Source organism: Stomoxys calcitrans, chromosome 3, assembly GCF_963082655.1.
Source record: "Stomoxys calcitrans chromosome 3, idStoCalc2.1, whole genome shotgun sequence".
NCBI lineage: Eukaryota > Metazoa > Arthropoda > Insecta > Diptera > Muscidae > Stomoxys > Stomoxys calcitrans.
In genome coordinates this window covers 16720033-16740159 of record NC_081554.1, presented here as the reverse complement: position 1 = coordinate 16740159, position 20127 = coordinate 16720033, and the positions used below count along the sequence as shown (strand labels likewise).

Genomic DNA, 20127 nt, shown 5'->3' with positions numbered 1-20127 from the left:
ATCATGGGCTACAAACGAACGGTGATTATTGGTTCATTTGTTGTATCGATGCATTGACACATGGCTACGTAATTGATTTCGCGTTGTTGTCCACCACAATTCTATGCAGAAAGTAAGAAGGGACAAAAACAAAGGCACCACTACAACATGATGGCTGGCCCATGTCTATATCGCGTTTTCGTTGTCATCGCCATAGTCGATGTTCATCGTACGTCTTGAAGCAATGAATTCGAGCGCGCGGATTCGTTTTTCTTAGAACTTAGCACTAGCACCGATGATGGGGAGAATCAATGGCACACAGTAAATGATCGGCTGAGAATCCAACGAACGAAGAAAGGCATTGATCGAGAGTAACAGTCTGTGAAAAGTTGGGGCTGTGCCACATTTCAAAATAGAATTAATTCAGTTGCAGTTGCATTTTTTAACATTTAAGTTGTGACACAACGAACGACGGAGGAAAATTCGAATTAAAAAACGAAAAATTATTTCATAATTCAAATCGATTCGATGATTTTTCGCGAAAACCGCTCATTTCTAACGATAAAAATAATATTCAGAAATTTAGAAAATAAAGTAAAAATATAAGCAAAATTTAAAAAAAAAGTTAAAAAAAATTTCCATATTATTGCCATATTTTAGAAAATCAAATTGGAAGTGCAATCATTTGTGAAATATGGCTCCTATAAGTGAGAAAAGAGTATCGCAGCAACAACAAACACATCAGCACCCACAAACGGATATGACAGTGCAATCGCTATCAACAGTGGCCCTGCTCAAAGAAGGAGTCTCTGGCATCAGCAGTGGTGGTGGTGGTGGTAGTACATTGAGTCACCATCACCATAACCAACACCACCACCATCAACATAATCATCACCACAACAATAATAATCATCATCATCATCATAATCACCACCATCATCAGCATGCCAAGGAGAATGCCACTGCTGGCCGCAGCAGTAATGGCATAGCGGCCATTGTCAACCCCAAAAGCTTGGAAATCTTGGATTTTCATGAATCATGGCTTGAAGAAATGGAAGTATACAAGGATATGATGCAAGTAAAGAAACATGTGCCCGCTCAATTGCTTGGATCCCATAATCATGCCCATACACCTCAAGGCTGCCAAATAGATGTGATCAATAATCATCTTCAACATCAGCAGCATCATCATCATCATCATCAGAATCACAATCACAATCACCACCATCATGCAAGTGCCAATAAGTTGTCGTCACATGCAACAACAACGACAACAGCTTCTACAGCTGTCAATGGTGTTGGTAACAACATGGTCAATGGAACAGCCAAACGACGCAATGTAAATGACAACAAAACTAGAGCGCGCGTGGTGCCAGCTACGTCTGCTGATGCTTCTCTCAAAGAGGGACGGGCAGAGATGTCTAATGGAAATCAGGTATGTTATACCATAGATGGCAATTAATTTTTTGTGATTTTAATATTTTGCACAAAATTCAAATTTAAAAGACGAATTAAAAACAAATCAAAACAAAAACCACAAAAAAATAAAAAAACTACAAAAAAAATAAAAGAAAAATAAATAAAAAATAAAATTCAATTATTTTTTTAAATTTGGAACGGAAAAAATATATCCTAAAAACCAAAGGAAAAAAATCCGTATACCATATTCGAAAATCCAAAATTCATAACTCCAAACCCCTTAATGTATTGGACTCGAACCTAGGCGTTCAACGTCATAGTCAAACAAGCTTTGGGCTTTTTGTTTTTATCCACGAAACGCAGCTTCTAAGGGCTTTGGGTATCATACACCCTATAGCACTAGTCCAAGTCTCATAGGTCTCACAGATTTTCTAGTATGCACTCGTCCATCAGCAATCTCATTTCAAATCAGTCCTAAATGGCCCGGGACGAAACAATACCTGACAGTTAACACTCTCTTACAAGCTCCGATTTTACATAACACAAACCCAGGTCTTTTGCGCCGTCGAACTTTCATCATTGATTGTAAACGTCATCCCAGGAAATCTTCTCCGGCGCAAATGTCTACCCTAAAAAGCTTCAACCGGCATGTAAATCTCTATTTCTTACTACCTTTCGCAGAGACGCAAGATCAAAGGAAGCGCAAGGTATCACTAGACCACGCCCCCCGGTTATGAAAGTCTAATATAAACACCTTTAAATAATCAATGGGCATAACTTTAACGCGGCGACTGATATTATGAACCGGAAGTATCTTGCGCTCCCCTGGATCTTGACCAGGAACACTATTTGGCTATAGTATAGTGTTTTACTATATCCCATAACTGGGTCATACTCGCCGTTACGAGCAGAATATATGAGAACTATGAAAAGCGCCATGAGAACTGATGACCATTGATTATTTAAAGTCGCCAATAATATTTATTCAAGAGCCTGTGCCACCCGACCTCTCACATAGGCTCTTCACACTATTTCGTTGATTGTTCGTGGCTACGCGGCCTCATACCCATGGAGCATTCCAGTATTCGCAACCTGTAGATGCGTTCTGTAGCATTCAGCTAACTAACTAACGTTATGATAACGATGAACACCATTGGTTGAAGCTCAAAGTTTCAATCGGTGTGGTGCTCATAGCTCACACGTGCCGGGTACCTAATTAAGTTGTTTTTGTTGCCGATAGCTGGGCGTTTTCAGGGTGACCTGCCTGCAGAGGGTGAAGCTGCCGCTCTCTGCGAAAGCTTGATTTTTGACCAAAAGTTAAGCAGGAGAACGAACGTCCAGGAAGGCGCCAAAAAGGGACGAAATGCGCTCTACTCCTGTCGCAACTCGATGGGAAGGAATTGGGGTCTTGTTGTTGTTGTAGCAGTGTGCTGTGTTCTATCTTTCGTCTGCTTGATTTTGTTGAGTATCCAGATCAAGGAACTGCGACTTAGAAGGGGGGCGTCCTGAAGGATCTTGGTCTAAGTCGGGTGGGTCTGGCTGGGTAGTTCAATAAGTGAAATGTGTCGTGTTGGTCCAAATCGGGACATACATCCTGCATGATGGTATCAATCCTTGCTCTGTAGAAGTTGAGGCTGCCTCTGCTGGGTCGTAATTTAGTCAGAACTACTTAGGTTTGCTGGGGGAGGTACATTTCTTCAGGTGCAACAAGAGGAGGCCACCGTAACGCAGAGGTAAGCATGTCCGCCTATGACGCTGAACGCCTGAGTTCAAATCCTGGCGAGACCATCAGAAACAATTTTCAACGGTGATTTTCCCCTCCTAATACTGGCAACATTTGTGAGGTTCTACCCCATGTAAAACTTCTCTCGAAAGAGGTGTCGCACTGCGACACGCCGTTCGGACTCGGCTGCAAAAAGGAGGCCCCTTATCATTGAGCTTAAAACTTGAATTTGACTGCACTCATTGATATGTGAGAAGTTTGCACCGGTTTCTTAGTGGAATGTTAATGGGCAAAATTTGCATTTTTGCAACAAGAGTACAAATAGCACAATCACCGGTAGCTATTTACCGCACCTGCCGTGTTCGTATGAATGTTCTCTAGAACCGCTTGATAAACAGAGAATCTCTTGAAGAGCGACCGCCTCCAATAGCAGTTGAAGAAATTATGGTCTTAGGCCATGAATGCTAAACAGGTTACGCGGTACAGTATAACAATGAACACTACAAAGGCTAGAACTTTGAGCTCCGATCTGGATGGTGTTCATCGTAATCGAGAAAAGAGGCTACAGGGCGTGTCCACATGTTGCAGGTTGTAAAAAATTAACATTAAGACCAACTGCGGTATTAGACCAAATTTTCAGCTATGGATGTAATATCGGGATTTGAAGAACAGTGCCCGCCGCAGGATGATCGAGAAGGTCAAGAGGAGTGCATCGAGAAAGGTTCTGAATGCCATACTAGATTTTAGGTTCATATTTGCATCTGTATGTTAGGTGTGTATCAATGAAGTTTACCCTTACAAAGAGAGAGAGATAGAGAGAGAGTATAACGGAAATCTTCTGGTGGTCCTCAAACTTTGGGCACTTTTCTGTTTTGTTGGAGGACAGAGATGAGGCGTGGAGGCATGCTATATGTGACATAGCATATTATAAAGCAGGGGTGTCCTTAATTGTTGACAGGTTAGACGTAGTTTTCACGCAAAGTGATTTCTAGGCTGGGGTGGTAACTTGTCTTTTGTATACACGGGCATTCTGTGTGCACGGATGGGTCTCCGGGGCAGGAGTCTTAATTGAGTTCTTTGGAAAAAGGGAATAGTACAGGCTTCTGGACAGGTGTGGGGACTTTAAGGGGATGGACTTGCAGGCAATCGAGACGATATCAATGCGGAAATGGCGCACCAATAGTACCGTCACAATATTCGTGAACAGTCAGCCGGCGTTCAAGGTTCTAGCGTCTGGCCAAATAAGACCGAGATTGGTTAGAAGATGCAAGAAGCTTCATCGAACCATGGGGAAACCTGTCAGGGATTCTATAAACCTCTGGAGTGGGGTATTTCTTTCAGGCGGAGTTATTCGTTTTTCTGAAGTCACTGAAGACGATGCCAGTTCAGGAGTGGCGGTCCTGCAGTACAGTCATGACAAACGTTAATAGTCAGTCGAACCATTGTGAAGACTGTCATCTGACTGTAGACTGTAGTCTTCAGAGAAATTATTATACAAAATTTTAGCCCAAAATATAGGAAAGGATGTAGTGTTTATTAATCTCTGGATCTCATAGTGGTTGGAAAAACCTTAGCCGGAAGTCTATTCCACATGCGAACGGTTCGGGAGAAATAAGAATTCTCCCTATAATGTATTGTCCGGTTCATTTGCCTTATAAGGCGAAAGTCCATCAAAATGGTAATAATTTAGGTAACGGTTTTGCATTTTATCCACTTCACTGCTCAATCCGTATTTTCCGATGTCAAAGTATTTTTTGTTTTTCTTAAAGCCCCTCATAAAGGCTTTCTAGTTTATTGATTAAAATTAGTTTAGGTTAGGTTTAAGTGGCAGTCTGCCATCGGACTCACTAAGACGTTTTCGTCCATTGTGATACCACAGGAACAGAAGAAGGAAGATACCTTCTAGTTCCTACCGTTGAACCATACAGATCGCTTTAACAAGCCCAATAACTTGCGAATGTTCACATCCGCTAAATTCGACAGGTTCTCAAAGAAATGAGAAAGTGGACCTCCTTCTGACTGCTGGTGTGGGACACACACACAATAGATGTTCTATAGTCTCTTCTTCTTCGATGTCTTCACAGCTTCTGCAACAGTTGTTGCTGGTAACTTTCAGTCTATCAGTATGTTTTCCGATTAGACAGTGACTTGTCATGACGGACACAATGACTGAGACGTCTGTTCTAGCCAATGACAGCAAAGCAGTAGACCTCTTCAAGTCTAGATGAGGCCATATAGTTTTGGAATGCTCGCAACCCCCTCTTTGTGACCATCTATCATTCGTTGTCCTTCGGGCCTGGTCCTGAAATCTTAGCTTACATGTCGCTAGAGTCATACCCACAGATTCCAATATCCCTGGAATGTGTAGGGTAGTTCCTAGACTCGCAAGCTCTTCCGCTTTAGAATTCCCTGGGCAATCCCATGGCAGCCGGATGTACGTACGGGATTGTCCCGATGGATTCTTTTATCGGCAAGGGCTTGCCTCGGTGTGCAACACACTGCTACAACAAGAACAACAATTCCCTGGGATATTTATGTGGCAGGGCACCCAGAACAGGTGAATTTTGAACTGTTCAGCCATCTCGTTGAGAGATCTGCGACTGTCGAGGGCGGTTTTTGTGTTCAGAAATACGTCCTCCAAGAATTTAATGGCTGCCTGGCTGTCTGAGAAGATATTTATGCCAATCGTCGTAATGACATTATATCCACTTCCTTAATTGCAAGGATTTCCGCTTGATACACACTGCAGTGGTCGGGTAACCTTTTCGGTATGAGCATCTAAAGATCTTTAGAGTACACCCAAAGCCCACCTGGTCGTTTAGTTTGGAACCATCCGTATAGAAGTCGATGTAACTTCTGTTACCAGCGATATTGTATTTCCAATCGGTTCTATCAGGAATAGTGTAACCCACACTGCCTGGAACGTCGGATATTGTATCAAGGATAACCACATGACCAATGAGAAAGCTCCCGTAACCTCACGGCAGTGGTCGCTGCAATTTGGGTAGCCACAATGTCCAGAGGCGTAAGATGTATTGGGTTGCCCAAAAAAGAAAGTAAATGGATTTTTTGAAAGAAAGTAAATGCATTTTTAATAAAACTTAGAATGAACTTTAATCAAATATAAATTTTTTACACTTTTTTCTAAAACAAGCTAAAAGTAACAGCTGATAACTGACAGAAGAAAGAATTCAATTACAGAGTCACAAGCCGTTGAAAAAATTTGTCAATGCCGACTATATGAAAAATCCGCAATTACTTTTTGGGCAACCCAATAGCATTAAATTCAGTGCATCGTCCTCAGTGCGTCTGTGATGCACAAACAAGCCTTCCTTTGGATCCGGTTAAGTATTGAGCAGTAGGTGGACTTTTGAAGCTCCGTCCACCAGACCACAACACCATATAGCATTATAGGTCTGACAACTGCAGTATAAACCCAATGCATGACATGCGGTCTTAGCCTCCAACTTTTGCCAATGGCTCTCTTGCAAGTGTCAGTGGCAAGAGTTGCCTTTCTTGCCCTTTCTAAAATGTTGGATTTCAATTTCCTGTCCAGCAAAATACCCAGGTATTTAGCGCTTTCTGTAAATGGAACATTCTCTCATGCCAAGGAGACATCTCTCTCCTGACAGGTTCCACTGTAGGTAACTTGTATCTCTTGGATTTATTCTAGACCACTTTCGGTAGCCCACTTTGCTGTTGCACGTAGAGCTTCCTGAAGTATATCTCTCAGAGTGCTGCGAAACTTTCCCCTAACCGCAATTGCCACGTCATCAGCATACGTGACCATTTTTAAACCTTTTTCCTCCAGAGACAATAATATATTGTTAATGGCTATGTTCCATAGTAGAAGAGACAATACAACTCCCAGAGGTGTTCCTCTGCTGACCCATCTTTTTAGATCCACAGTTCCCAAGCCTGCCGTAATGCATTTTTTAGTAAGTAAGTTATCAATAAACTTTCTTACGGGAGAGTTTATGCCTAGAAACTCTGGCTCCTTTATGATTGACGTCGGTTTTACATTAAAATTTACTAAAATTTAAATTTCAAAAATTCTCAATTAAAATAAAATTTGTGCAAAATTTTTAATCCCTTTGTTCTAATCACTTATGACTAACAATTAAAACCAACTACAAAAAGTTAATGCCCTAGAAATGTTTCTAACATTCATGCCTTACATCATTCATTACTTTTTCTATGTTTTCTGTGTGCGCTCATGCTTTGTCACGCTTTGTTGCTTTACTAACAAATCAAAGTTGCATTTAAAGAGACCGCGTGAAGAAACGCCTACTAAAACGGCTGTTGGCAGCAATGTTGGTGGTGGTGTTGTTGGTAGTGGTGGAGCTAATCGAACCACTACTTCCAATTTCTCCTCCAGTCATCCGAATGCAAAGCGTTCAGGGCACAGTGCCACAACTCATGCGACTGCGACTACTAAACTGCCTGGACCTAGCTTAGATCACACTACACGTCATACTACCACCAAAAGTGCAGTGGTAACGGCGGCTCAACTGTCATCACCAACAGCAAACACCAATGCTTACGAGGCCCCAGCTAATAGTGTAAATATAAAAACTGCACCCACTACCGCTACACCCGCCAGTCCCAAGCATAACAGCAAGATTATTGTTAATCAATTCCATGCCAGCAGCTTGTTAAATGGCAAAAAATTGGATGAAATAGAAAAAATACTAACCCTAAATGGCTTGGCCCCTACACCAACGAGCACTGCTAACGAAGCCAGCTTCTATGCTGCCCATTATTTGAATGGTGGTGATGCACACAAAAATTTAAATAACATTTCAAATGGTATGACACGACCAACTGCCAATGGAGAATCTACTAATTATGTTGGTGTTTCTTTAGCAAACCACCAAGTGGTAAATGATAATCAAAATGGACATGCTGAAGATGTGGATGATGACCCAAGTTCAGGTAATTGAGAAATTTAATGTTTGGAAAAAATATTAAAATTATGGTAAATTTGTTGTTCCTTTCTTTTAGCCATTGATGGTGTACATCTGGACAGCGATAGTGATTTGGAAGACGACTATGTAGGGGAACCGTTTTATTTGAAGGAAGATGGCGATGAAACTTTGCAAAGCAAAACAAGTAAGGTCAATATATTAAAAATATATGAAGAGACCCAAATTGCATGGCCGAGTCATTTATAGAGACTACATTCCGTTGATGTTGTTGTAGCCACATTTTCATGTGGAGGTGGCTCCTGCAGGCGAGCTAGCTCGTTTCGAACCGATCGCCGCGGGAATAAGTTGGCCATTGGTTATTTAAAAGTGCCAATAACTCGTTTTGTAATATCGAGCATCATAAGCACTCAGTATTTGTTCAAGAGCCGCCCGGACTCTCACTGAGACTTTCCGCTCGGTACTGCTCATTGTCCGCGACTGCCGTTGCAGCCAGTACGTATGCAGCATTCCACTATCTGCAACTTGTGGATTTATCCGGTAGCTCGCAGCTAATCTTCTCGTGACAGCATTGAACACCACACAGATCGAACCTCTATGTTCCAGCCTGTGTGGTGCTCATAGCTATACCGTGCCGGTCTAACGACTGTAATTGATCGGGTGTGGGTGGGGTTAATTGAACTTTACTTACCAAATTTCAGCCACATAGGATAAATAAAAAGCTTGTAGGATCTAAAGTAACACATCGATGACCCTAACTTCCTCTTGCATCTACTTCAAATGCAAATTTACCCATGAACATTCCATTTAGGAAGTGGGGCAAACTTCTTGCAAATCAATGAGTGCTTTCCGATTCAATTTTAAGTTCAATGATAAGGGACCTCCTTTTTAATAGCCGAGGTCGAAGGGCGTGCCGCAGAGCGACACCTCTTTGGGGAGAAGTTTTTACATGGCAAAGTACCTCACAAATGTCGCCAGCATTAGGAGGGGACGATGACCGCTGAAATTTTTTCTGATGTTCCTACCAGGATTCGAACCCAGGCGTTCAGGGTCATAGGCGAACATGCTTACCTCTGCGCTACGGTGGCCTTCAATTGCATCTACGTCATGAATCAATTTTCTGACAAATAGGAGAAAAATTGAGTCCAACAGAGCCTCATATTGTTGTTGTAGCCACATTTGCATGTGGAGGTGGCAATCCTCGTCAAGCTCGTCATTGGTTATTTAAAGGCGCCATTAACTCGCCTTGTCATATCGAGCATCATAGGCACCCAGTATTTAAGTAAGAGCTGGTGCCATTCGTCCTCTCACTGATATTGGAGCTCAAAGTTCAGGCCTGTGTGATGCTCATAATTATCCCTTGCCGGGCTTCACATTGTCAAATCGGGATTGTATTTGATGTGGATGTTGGAAGCCTTTACTATACTTTATCCAGTAAATTCCAAAAAGGTCAACTCGTGGAATCAATTCATATGTGGCCCATATATATTTATGAATCTACTATCGATAACACACTTTATACAGGTGTGGATGGGAATAGGGGCACTTCACATACCAAAGTTTAATACGGCAATAAGCGACATATCCAAATATGAGCTAATATGGCCCATTTATAGAGGTGCTCATATACTAAATAAATTTCAACACATTGGGTACTTATGGGGTATTTACCCGGTAAATTCCCTAAAAATACCCACTGCGTGAGAATTTATTGGGTATTGATTGTGTAGATGTCCATCTCTATCCATTTGCAATTCCCCGCGAACTGCATCAATATAAAGATAGTTCATAATTTTGACTTAAGGAAATATGAACTTGGCTAGGTTAGGTTAGGTTAGACCAGGTAAGGCTAGACTAGGTTAGGTTACACTAGGTTAGGATAGACCAGGATAGATTATACTAGGTTAGGTTATACAAGGTTAGGTTATACTACGTTATGTTATACTAGGTTAGGTTATACTGGGTTAGGTTATACTAGGTTAGGTTATACTAGGTTATGTTAGACTAGGGTAGGTAAGACTAGGTTAGGTTAGATTAGGTTACGTACAATCAGGTAAGGTTAGACTGGATTGGGTCAGGCTAGGTTATTTTACACTAGGTTAGGTTGTAGGGCATGCGACAAGCAATCTCGGCTACGAGCCGCTTCACTCGGATACCTTGAGTGCATAGTGTTCGCCCCAGAAGAAATTTCGCCGTGCGAGGCAGTGATAAAATAGGTGTTCGACCCTCTCCAACTCCTCTTCGTCATCGCACACCTTGAAGATATCAAGTTCCCGGCACGAGATAACTATGAGCATCACATAGGCGGAAACTTTGAACTTCCTTCAATATGTGTGATGTTCTTCGTTATCACGATAAGCTTAGTTGGCAGCTTTCGGTCGCGTTCACAGGTTGCAGTCGCGGATAATCAGCGATATCGAGCGGAGTGTCTCAGTGAGAGGCCGGGCGGCACCAGCTCTTGCATAAATAATGAGGGCTTGCTCACAAAGGATCTTGACAAGGATCGCCACTTAAAAATAAAAATATTACTACAATCCCATGGCAGCCGGTTGTATGTACCGGATTGACCCGATGAATTCCTTCATCGGCAAGGGCTGCCGCCTCAGTGTACCACACACTGCTACTACAACAACAACAACAACTTTACGTGATATTTCTCAATACAGTGTTGCCACCTAGGTCCAATGTTTTGTTTTTGGGCTTTCCGAACTCGTAGGCATAAAACACTGTTTTCACTTTATGAAGATTGCTAAGTTTTAAAAATTGACTTTTTACCTCTGAAAATGCTCATTGGCACCATCCTTCATAGGTGAAAATCTGCCAAACAACCTCCTGAAACATGCGCTGTACCAATTCCACCTCCTTGGTGGCAATTCTACCCCCTCTAGGACAGTTTCCCTGAAAACATCCACCTTTCTCCTTCTGGCGATAAGTACCAGGCCAGTCTTTCTGGGGTTTATGCCAAGCCCGTCTATTCAGAAGAACTCCACCGTTACCATGTCCGTCCATGACGCTGAACGCCTGGGTTCGAATCCTGGCGAGACCATCAGAAAAAAATTTCAGCGGTGATTTTCCCCTCCTAATGCTGGCAACATTTGTGAGGTTATATGCCATGTAAAACTTTTCTCCAAAGAGATGTCGCACTGCGGCACTCCGTTGGGACTCGGCTATAAAAAGGAGGCCCCTTATCATTGAGCTTAAAACTTGAATCGGACTGTGCTTATTGATATGTGAGAAGTTTGCCCCTGTTCCTTAGTGGAATGTTCATGGGCAAAATTTGTAATTTGCATAGAGAAGACGTTGGGAAACGCATCAGCGAGTGAAAGCCAGACATTGACTTAGGAATGTTACATTATTTCATCTTTCCCCACATGCCCTAGGCACGCCGTGACTTGCTGCATCTATTCTGCATATGTGCGCTCGTACTCTTATGATACTGAAAGCCATACTAATAACCTTCCAACTTCCTCCCAGTATTGTGAGGAGAAAATTCCTCAACAAAAGCCTACGGATTCGTACTCCTTCTGATCGTTTTAATGTACTACAGTGCTATATGTACGCTATCGTTAGCTTGACGGTGAATTTGTGAGCTACTAAAGTTTGGTTATACCGGGAGCAGCGGAGAAAGTACTTGGAATCTTACCTTGGGCCAAGGACACTTAAGATTGAAGAATTTTGCACTATTATTTTTCAAACTAATCTAACAATCTTGACATAAATCTTCACTGCAGTCGGGTTTACGTTCTGGGATCGCCTCAAGGTCACTTCTGGCGAAGGACTGGTTCCCTTTTGCAAATATGCTGTTATACCAAAAAAATGTTGTCACAATTCAATATAAAGTATTTCATTCTGACCCGTAGATAGGTGTGCTAAATTTAAGTGTCAGATCCGATGTAGAACATCTTGAATTTTTTGTTTTAGTAAAAAATATTTTTCTTTTTCCCTTACAGAGCCCTACGTGCATTACACCCCAAGGTGTATACTCTCACCAAGTCTCTTTCCCAATGTTGCACCATACTTGAATTATTCTTCACATCTAGATCAGGGTCCATCAATGCCAGCGACGTTACATAAAGTCTTAAAATGGAAGCTAAGTCCTGCCATGCCGAAAATTGTGAAACGAGTTGTTCTAAACTCAGGATTTCGCATTATAAAAAGTAAGTGGGCTTTTCAAGCTTTACAACAAAATAAACAAATTCATTGGATTCTTTTCTTGCTTTTCCAGATACCACCGATTGGATGGCTGTATGGGAGAGGCATATGAAAAGTCCAGGATTTCGAACTATACGCTCCCATCAGAAATACAATCACATGCCGGGTTCAATACGCATAGGGCGCAAGGACAGCATATGGCGTAGCATAAATGAGAATGTGAAGAAATTCGGTACTAAGGAATTTGGCTTTATGCAAAAGTAAGTTTGTGAAGACGATGAAGTTGTCCACAAAGTAATAGCAAATCTTTAATACTTCCATAGGTCCTACATTATGCCAGAACAGTTGGAAGACCTGAGAAAAGCATGGCCTCGTAATGCAGCTCGACGTACCAAATGGATAATCAAACCTCCTGCCAGTGCCCGAGGTACAGGCATAAGTATTGTAAATAAATGGTCACAATTTCCCAAGGATAGGCCATTGGTAGTACAAAAGTAAGAGGGCTGAAGTGATTTTACAAAAAATTTTCGCTAACCGTTTTTTGGCCTTTTTTTTAGATACATTGAACGACCGTTATTGATAAATGAGAATAAATTTGATATGCGCATCTATGTCATATTGACCTCCATAAATCCTATGCGGCTGTACATGTACAAGGATGGTTTGGCGCGTTTTGCTTCTGGCAAGTAGAAAATTCGTTGTCATGAAACCAAAATTTGATAGAGTCTATAGAAGTTCCGAGAGTTTTCAATTTCTTTTTATTTTCCTTTTTTCTTCTTTTAGTTAAATACAGCTCGGAATTCAACGACCTGGATGAGCGTTGCATGCATCTCACCAATTACAGCATTAACAAATTCTCGGAGAATTATGCCAAAAACGAGGATGTCAATGCCTGCCAAGGCCACAAATGGACTTTGCAATCTTTGTGGTGTTGTCTCGAGGAACGTGGTGTTAACACCAAACGTTTGTGGGCCACCCTACGCAATTTGGTAATAAGAGCTTTGGTCAGTGGTGAGGCCGGACTGAATCGCATGTATCGTCAAAATGTAAACTTTCGCTATAATTGCTTTGAGCTATTTGGCTTTGATGTCTTACTGGATGAGAATCTCATACCCTGGCTGTTGGAGATCAATGTATCGCCATCGCTTCATTCCGATCTGCCGCTTGATTTGCATGTCAAGGGACCTTTGATACAGGCAGTTCTAAATACAGCGCTATATCAAGTGCCTCCCAAGCTAACGGAGAAACAACAAAAAGAAATTTTGGAAGAGCTTAAACTTGAAGGCCCTTTGTGCCATGATAAACGTCTGTTCTCCACTTGCCTGCGCCAGGAAGAGATACGCAAACACAATCTCTTCACCAATCGTTCCATAGAAATGCGTGAAGACTATTTAGATGCCATACTGGAACATCTGCAGCCAGATGATGTGCGTTGTTTGCTGCTGAGTGAGGATGAGCTGAATCGTTGCAGTCCCCTAGAGCGTATATTTCCTACTGCCAATACTTTTCCATATTTGAAATTTGTTGATAGTCCGCGCTACTATAATCGTCTGCTGGATGCTTGGGAACATCGTTATGGCCATTGTCGTGAGAAAGGTATTGAAGTGCTGAGAGGTCACTGTAGCAACAATTATCATTTAATAGTCTCCGAAGCTGGTCTGGCAAAAGTGAGTTGAAAAGTTAAAACCCACCACATATTTAACAGAATAGGATGTAGGTGGTATTAAAGTCGTCCTACTGTTTGAATTTCATAGAAAATTTCGTCGACATTTTATTTTGGTGAAATGTAAATTTTTTGATTGTTCTAGAACAAAAAAAAAAAAAAAATACAAAAGAAAATCTCCGATCATTGAGCTCGTCTCGAAGGAGAAACAAACAAAAATTGTAAAATTTAATGGCCTTCACCCTAATAAGCAAAAAACTTGAAAATGAAAAGAAACATTCGCCAAAATTGAAAAAAGTTTTTCAAACTAAATTTTGTCGAAATTCAATTTTTATAGCGTTAATTTTTTTTAGGAACCCTCTGGCACACACAACGAAATTGATGCCTTACATGCGAAAAAGGAAGAAACGCCAGGCGTTGACCCCAATGCCAATGCAAATGCTGTGACCAATGTAACTGCCTCAAGTGATATGGATGTTATTAACAATGATACAGCGGAGCCAGCATCTACGCAGGTTTCAGATACAACGAATGCCAACGAGTTAAACACTTCCGCCCACACCAACGCCACCACCACTGCTACAGCCACAATAGATATGAAAAATTCCCAAAACCCTTCTAACGAACTTAAAGTCGATCGAAATCTGAACCACCATCAAAAAAATCAACCTGCCAATAAGGATACAACTTCACCCAATAGCAACAACAACTCCAACATAGCCACCAAACATAAAACGCAAATAAAAAGTCATGTAAGTTTTTGTATATGTGTAGAGTCTACATTGTAGACTTGGAGATAGGAAGAGATTCTTTACTCATTTTAAATTTTATCTTCTACTGCAGGAAACAACAACAACAACTGTAGATCGTAAACTTAAGACTGATATTAAGGCTTCGTAATGATCAACGATGAACAAAACAAAAGACAAAAACTAAAAAAAAGAACAAACAACTTGTACTATACCTATATATGCAAATTATTTTTAAATGTTTAAGCGATCTTTTGTTCACTTAATAATAAATTTATAGTTTTTCACAGATGTGAAATTTAAAAGGGTTTCCTTTGGGAAAGGGTACTAAAACTACCCTTTCCTTTGGGAAAGGGTACTAAAACTACCTTTTCCTTTGGGAAAGGGTACTAAAACTATCCTATTCCTTTGGGAATGGTACTAAAACTGTAATTTCTTTTGGGAAAAGGTACTAAAACTACTATTTCCTTTGGAAAAGGGTACTAAAACTATCCTTTCCTTTGCAAAAGGGTACTGAAACAACCCTTTTCTTTGGGAAAGGGTACTAAAACTACTATTTCCTTTGGGAAAGGGTACTAAAACTATCCTTTCCTTTGCAAAAGGGTACTAAAACTACCATTTCTTTTGGGAAAAGGTACTGAAACAACCCTTTTCTTTGGGAAAGGGTACTAAAATTACCGTTTCCTTTGGGAAAGGGTACTAAAATTACCATTTACTTTGGGAGAGAGTACCAAAACTACCATTTCCCTTGGGAAAGGTACTATAACTACCATTTCCTTTGGGAGAGAGTACAAAACTATTCTTTTAGAAAGGGTACTAAAACTAGGAAAGATTACTAAAGCTAAACTTTCCTTTGTGAAAGGACACTAAAACTATCCTTTTCTTTGGGAAAAGGTACTAAAACTACCCTTTTATTTGGGAAAGGGTACAAAACTATCATTTTCTTTGGGAAAAAGTACTAAAACTATCTTTCTCTTTGGAAAAGGGTACTAAAACCATCTTTTCCTTTGGGAAAGGTAACTCAAACTACCTTTTTTTCTAAGAAAGGGTACAAAACTACAGTTTCCCTTGGGAGAGAGTACTAAAACTATCCTTTCCTTTGGAAAAGGGTACTAAAACTGTAATTTCTTTTGGGAAAAGGTACTAAAACTACTATTTTCTTTGGGAAAGGGTACTAAAACTATCCTTGCCTTTGCAAAAGGGTACTAAAACTACCATTTCTTTTGGAAAAAGATACTGAAACAACCCTTTTCTTTGGGAAAGGGTACTAAAATTACCTTTTCCTTTGGGAAAGAGTACTAAAATTACCATTTTCTTTGGGAAAGGGTACTAAAATTACCATTTCCTTTGGGAAAGGGTATTAAAATTACCATTTCCTTTGAGAAGGGGTACTAAAATTACCATTTCCTTTGGGAAAACTACCCTTTTCCTTGGGGGAGAGCACCAAAACTATCATTTCCTTTATAAAAGGGTATTAAAACTGTACAAAAATTACCATTTCCTTTGGGAAAACTACCCTTTTCCTTGGGAGAGAGCACTAAAACTATCATTTCCTTTATAAAAGGTTACTAAAACTGCCATTTCCTTTGGGTAAGAGTTTGAAAAATACCTTTTACTTTGCGGAAGGATACCAAAACTACCCTACCCTTTGGGAAAGGGCTCTAAAACTACCCTTTCCTTTGCGGAAGGGTACTAAACTAGCCTTTCCTTTGGAAAAGGGTGCTAAAACTATCATTTCCCTTTTAAAACCATCCTTTTTTGGAAAAGAGTACTAAAGTTAAAATTTCCATTGGAAAAACGTGCTAAAATTACCCTTTCCTTTAAGAAAGTGTACATAAACTTCCTTTGGGAAAATATACTATACATAACCACCATTTCTTTTGGGAGAGAGTACTAAAACTATCCTTTCCTTTGGGATAGGGTACTAAAACTACCTTTTCCTTTTTGAAAGGGTACTAAAACTACCCTTTCCTTTGGGAAAGGGTACTAAAACTATCATATAGATATAGGATAGAGTACTAAAACTATCGTTTCCTATGGGAAATGGTACTAAAACTACCCTTTCCTTTGGGAAAGGGTACTAAAACTTCTCTTTTCTTTGGGAAAGGGTACTAAATTTACCTTTTCCTTTGGGAAAAGGTACTAAAACTACCCTTTTTTTTGGGAAGGGTACTATAACTACCCTTTTCTTTGGGAAATGGTACAAAACTACCCTTTTCTTTGGGAAAGAGTACTTAAACTAACCTTTCCTTTGTGAAAGAGTACTAAAACTATCTTTTTATTTTGGGAAAATGTACTAAAGCTACCCTTTTCTCTGGGAAAGGGTACAAAACTACCATTTCCTTTGGGAAAAGTTACTAAAACTATCATTTCCTTTGGGAAAAGGTACTAAAACTACCATTTCCTTCGGGAGAGAGTACTAAAACTATCCTTTCCTAAAACTAGCCCATCTTTGAACTATAGGCTGTAGAGTTATTTCAACATACAGATGGACATACATGGCTACATCGTATATATGGTATGTGTACTTTGTAAGGTGGAAATTGTATAATTTGATGTGATTCAAATGGAATGACAATACTACCAACTCTTGAGTGGGTGATATGAATAAAAACATATGCCGCATTTTAGCTTGCAGATCATTGGTAGTTTTTTTTTTTTTTTTTTTTTTTTTTTGGACTTTCAGAACGAATGGCGGAGACAAGTCTCACATATGCCAGGTTATATCCAGGAGCAGCCGTCCACACTGCCAAACTTAAACGATATCACAAAGTGATGTAGGTGCTAAATCCTCCAAAAAGCTCGTATTAATTCCAATTATATGTTCCTTTTTCGTCAAGAAGTGTTGAAAGTGGTTGAGTCTATCGTCAGGATTGTTGTACGTCGAGGGTGCTTATGCTATTAATCGAGAAGATGCAATAGAAAAAGAAATTAGCATCTAAATATCACATTCGCCCAAGAGGGCATATATCACAGATCCATTAAACTACTCCAAGTAAAGTGGTAAGGTGAGTGTACAATGAGATGGTGGTATGGACAAACAAAGCATCAAATAAAGAAGCGAACATGTAACAGCATACATGAAGCGATCAGATTCATTCATCAAACATCAATTTTAGCTTCTTGGATGAAACACAATAAACATTTATATTCAGGTACTTGTTTACACTCAAGCAGGTCCTTGAGATTGGTATATTTACTAAAAATACTAAAACGAGATCTCAGTGAGCGATATTTAGGGCACTCAAAAATCATGTGCCCCACAGATTCCCGACAGCCACATATGTCACAAAAGCATGACAAACCGGGGTTAAATCTATGCAAATAGGTTTTATCATAGGTGTGTCCTGTAAACATTCTATTAAGTATCTTTTTCTCCGCAGGTTCCAAGTCAGCCCCTAGGAACCAGGGACGGGAGGGAATATCAGGAAACAGCTCAAAGAACTTTCTGCCTTTTTCAGTAGATTTCAAACGATAGTCACGATTCCAAATATCATATATCTCATCCTTTATACGCCTTAACCCTTCCTCGAGGGTGTAATCAAAATTAACAGGGGCACCAATATCAGCTGCATACTTAGCCAGCCAGTCAGCAGTCTCATTGATTTTAATACCAACGTGGGCAGGTGCCCATACAATATGGCATTTGTTGATATTAGAGAAATTCAGCTTCCGAAAAATTCCAGCAACAAGGTGATTCTTCGTACGAGGGGCACTCAGCAGTCTGCAGGCATTTAGACTATCCGTAAAGACAACAAATTCACAGCAGCCATCCTCCACCGCAATCTCAACTGCCTTAAGCAGCGCTATTAACTCAGAGAAGAGGCTTGACGTCTTCCCCTGAATTCTAAACAGGAACCGCTGATCCCGCGTGGCATTAAAAACGGCACATCCAGCACTCCCAGCCTTCACCGATGCATCCGTGGCAAACACAACAAAACCATCATCTTTATACTCCGCTATCTCTTTGCAATACATTTTCTGAAAAATCTCTTTAGCAACATTGGCTCTGTCTCCACAAACAATCGAAGACCGCACCGTCAGACTGACAGGCCTGCACTCTTCCTCTACAACAGAAATCACATCAAAAATCTCCTGAAACATGTGATAAACATGACTATAGCTGGAGCGTACATACGGGTTTTCCGCAACCATTGCGTATAAATCTGGGTTCATAGATTTCACTCTTAATAACTCCCTAGCCGTCAGCCACAAACTGCGCTCCGCGGCAGGCATCTCATTTGCAAGGGCATAGATCACATGAATTGGCGTAGAGGGCGTCACTCCCAAACATCTTCTCAGAGTGGCATTTTGAGTTGTCATAATCTTCTTATTTATACTCATCGGAGTATGGGCTGCAGTAGCCCTCGCATACTCCAGCTTCGATCTTATCAGAGAACGATATAGATTAAGAGCTACGGCTGGATCCAGACCTCCCTTAACAGGTGTCAGAAATTTAAAAACATTTTTTCTTGACTCAACTTCCTTGGCAATTCGAGTGTAGTGGTCTTTAACGGATAACGATGCAGTTATCGTCCTTCCTAGATACTTAAGGGTCTTGACTTGTTGAATCACAGCTCCATTAACAGACAGGCTCACCTTCTTCCTGCTGCCCTTCGCCAAGTACATAATCTGGGATTTATCCGCCTGAAAGGAAAGATTTAATTCTTTGCATAGATCATAAAAGGCTTGCACCTTCATCTGAAGCTTCTTCTCCGCTTCATTAAAGTCTTTATCAAACACCATTATCAAGAAATCATCCGCATATTGGTAAACCAAGCTAGACCAATCTTCTATTCCGTGTAGGTTCTTCGTGTAAACATTAAATAGCAGCGGGGATAAACAGCTCCCTTGCGGCAGACCATCGACAACAGTGGTTGTGCTTTTGCCAAGACACAAAATCCTATTTGACAAAAAATTGCGTATCCACGCTATATAATGCATCTCCAAACCACAATCAACCAAAATCTTGCTCAGTACCTCAATCTTGACACAGTTATAAGCATTTGCGATGTCTAGGGCCACAATCATAACTTTAAAACCATTCGCCTTAAGAACCGCAGTACGGTGCAATAAATCATTAACACAGGATGAGGTAGACCTCCCCCTCCTGTATGCAAAGCATCGCTCAGGCAAGAAACCCATAGCGTCCAGAAAGCAAGCAACCTTATCCTTAACCATAAGATTAATCATTTTCAGGAAGACAGCTATTAAAGAGATTGGTCTGAAATTCCTATAATCCTTCAAATCTTTGCCCGGCTTAGGCACCGGCACAATCTTGATCCTTCTCCAGCCATCTCTGATTAGATTATTCGCAAAGCAATTATTAAGGGCAGTAAACAACACGCTCTTAGAGATATCCGGAAGTGCTTTGATCATGTCATACGTAATGCCGTCACAGCCACCAGCCGACGCCTTTCTTTTGCCATTCAGCACTCTTTCAAAATCCTCATATTCAAACTTTACAGCCCTTGGGCACACCAGATCCATTACAGCTACATCATCATCACACGGCAC

The 20127-nt window shown here is 40.7% G+C and overlaps 1 protein-coding gene across 5 annotated transcripts in view; it reads left to right on the top strand.

Annotated features, from left to right (window-relative positions):
• Positions 1-14908, top strand: part of LOC106091855 (uncharacterized) — an 18211-nt gene extending 3303 nt beyond the window's left edge. For 2 of the 5 annotated variants that reach the window (XM_013258539.2, XM_013258537.2), the window contains exons 2-11: positions 640-1414; positions 7378-8056; positions 8126-8233; positions 11997-12203; positions 12272-12458; positions 12522-12692; positions 12756-12880; positions 12982-13865; positions 14215-14613; positions 14705-14908. In XM_013258539.2, coding sequence (XP_013113993.2) covers positions 674-1414; positions 7378-8056; positions 8126-8233; positions 11997-12203; positions 12272-12458; positions 12522-12692; positions 12756-12880; positions 12982-13865; positions 14215-14613; positions 14705-14761 — 3558 coding nt within the window. In that variant the 5' untranslated portion in view covers positions 640-673 and the 3' untranslated portion in view covers positions 14762-14908. Of the gene's footprint in view, positions 1-235; positions 574-639; positions 1415-7377; positions 8057-8125; positions 8234-11996; positions 12204-12271; positions 12459-12521; positions 12693-12755; positions 12881-12981; positions 13866-14214; positions 14614-14704 lie in introns of those variants that run through there. The other 3 variants (XM_013258541.2, XM_013258538.2, XM_013258540.2) reach the window with 3 other exon arrangements.
• The last annotated feature ends 5219 nt before the right edge of the window (positions 14909-20127 follow it).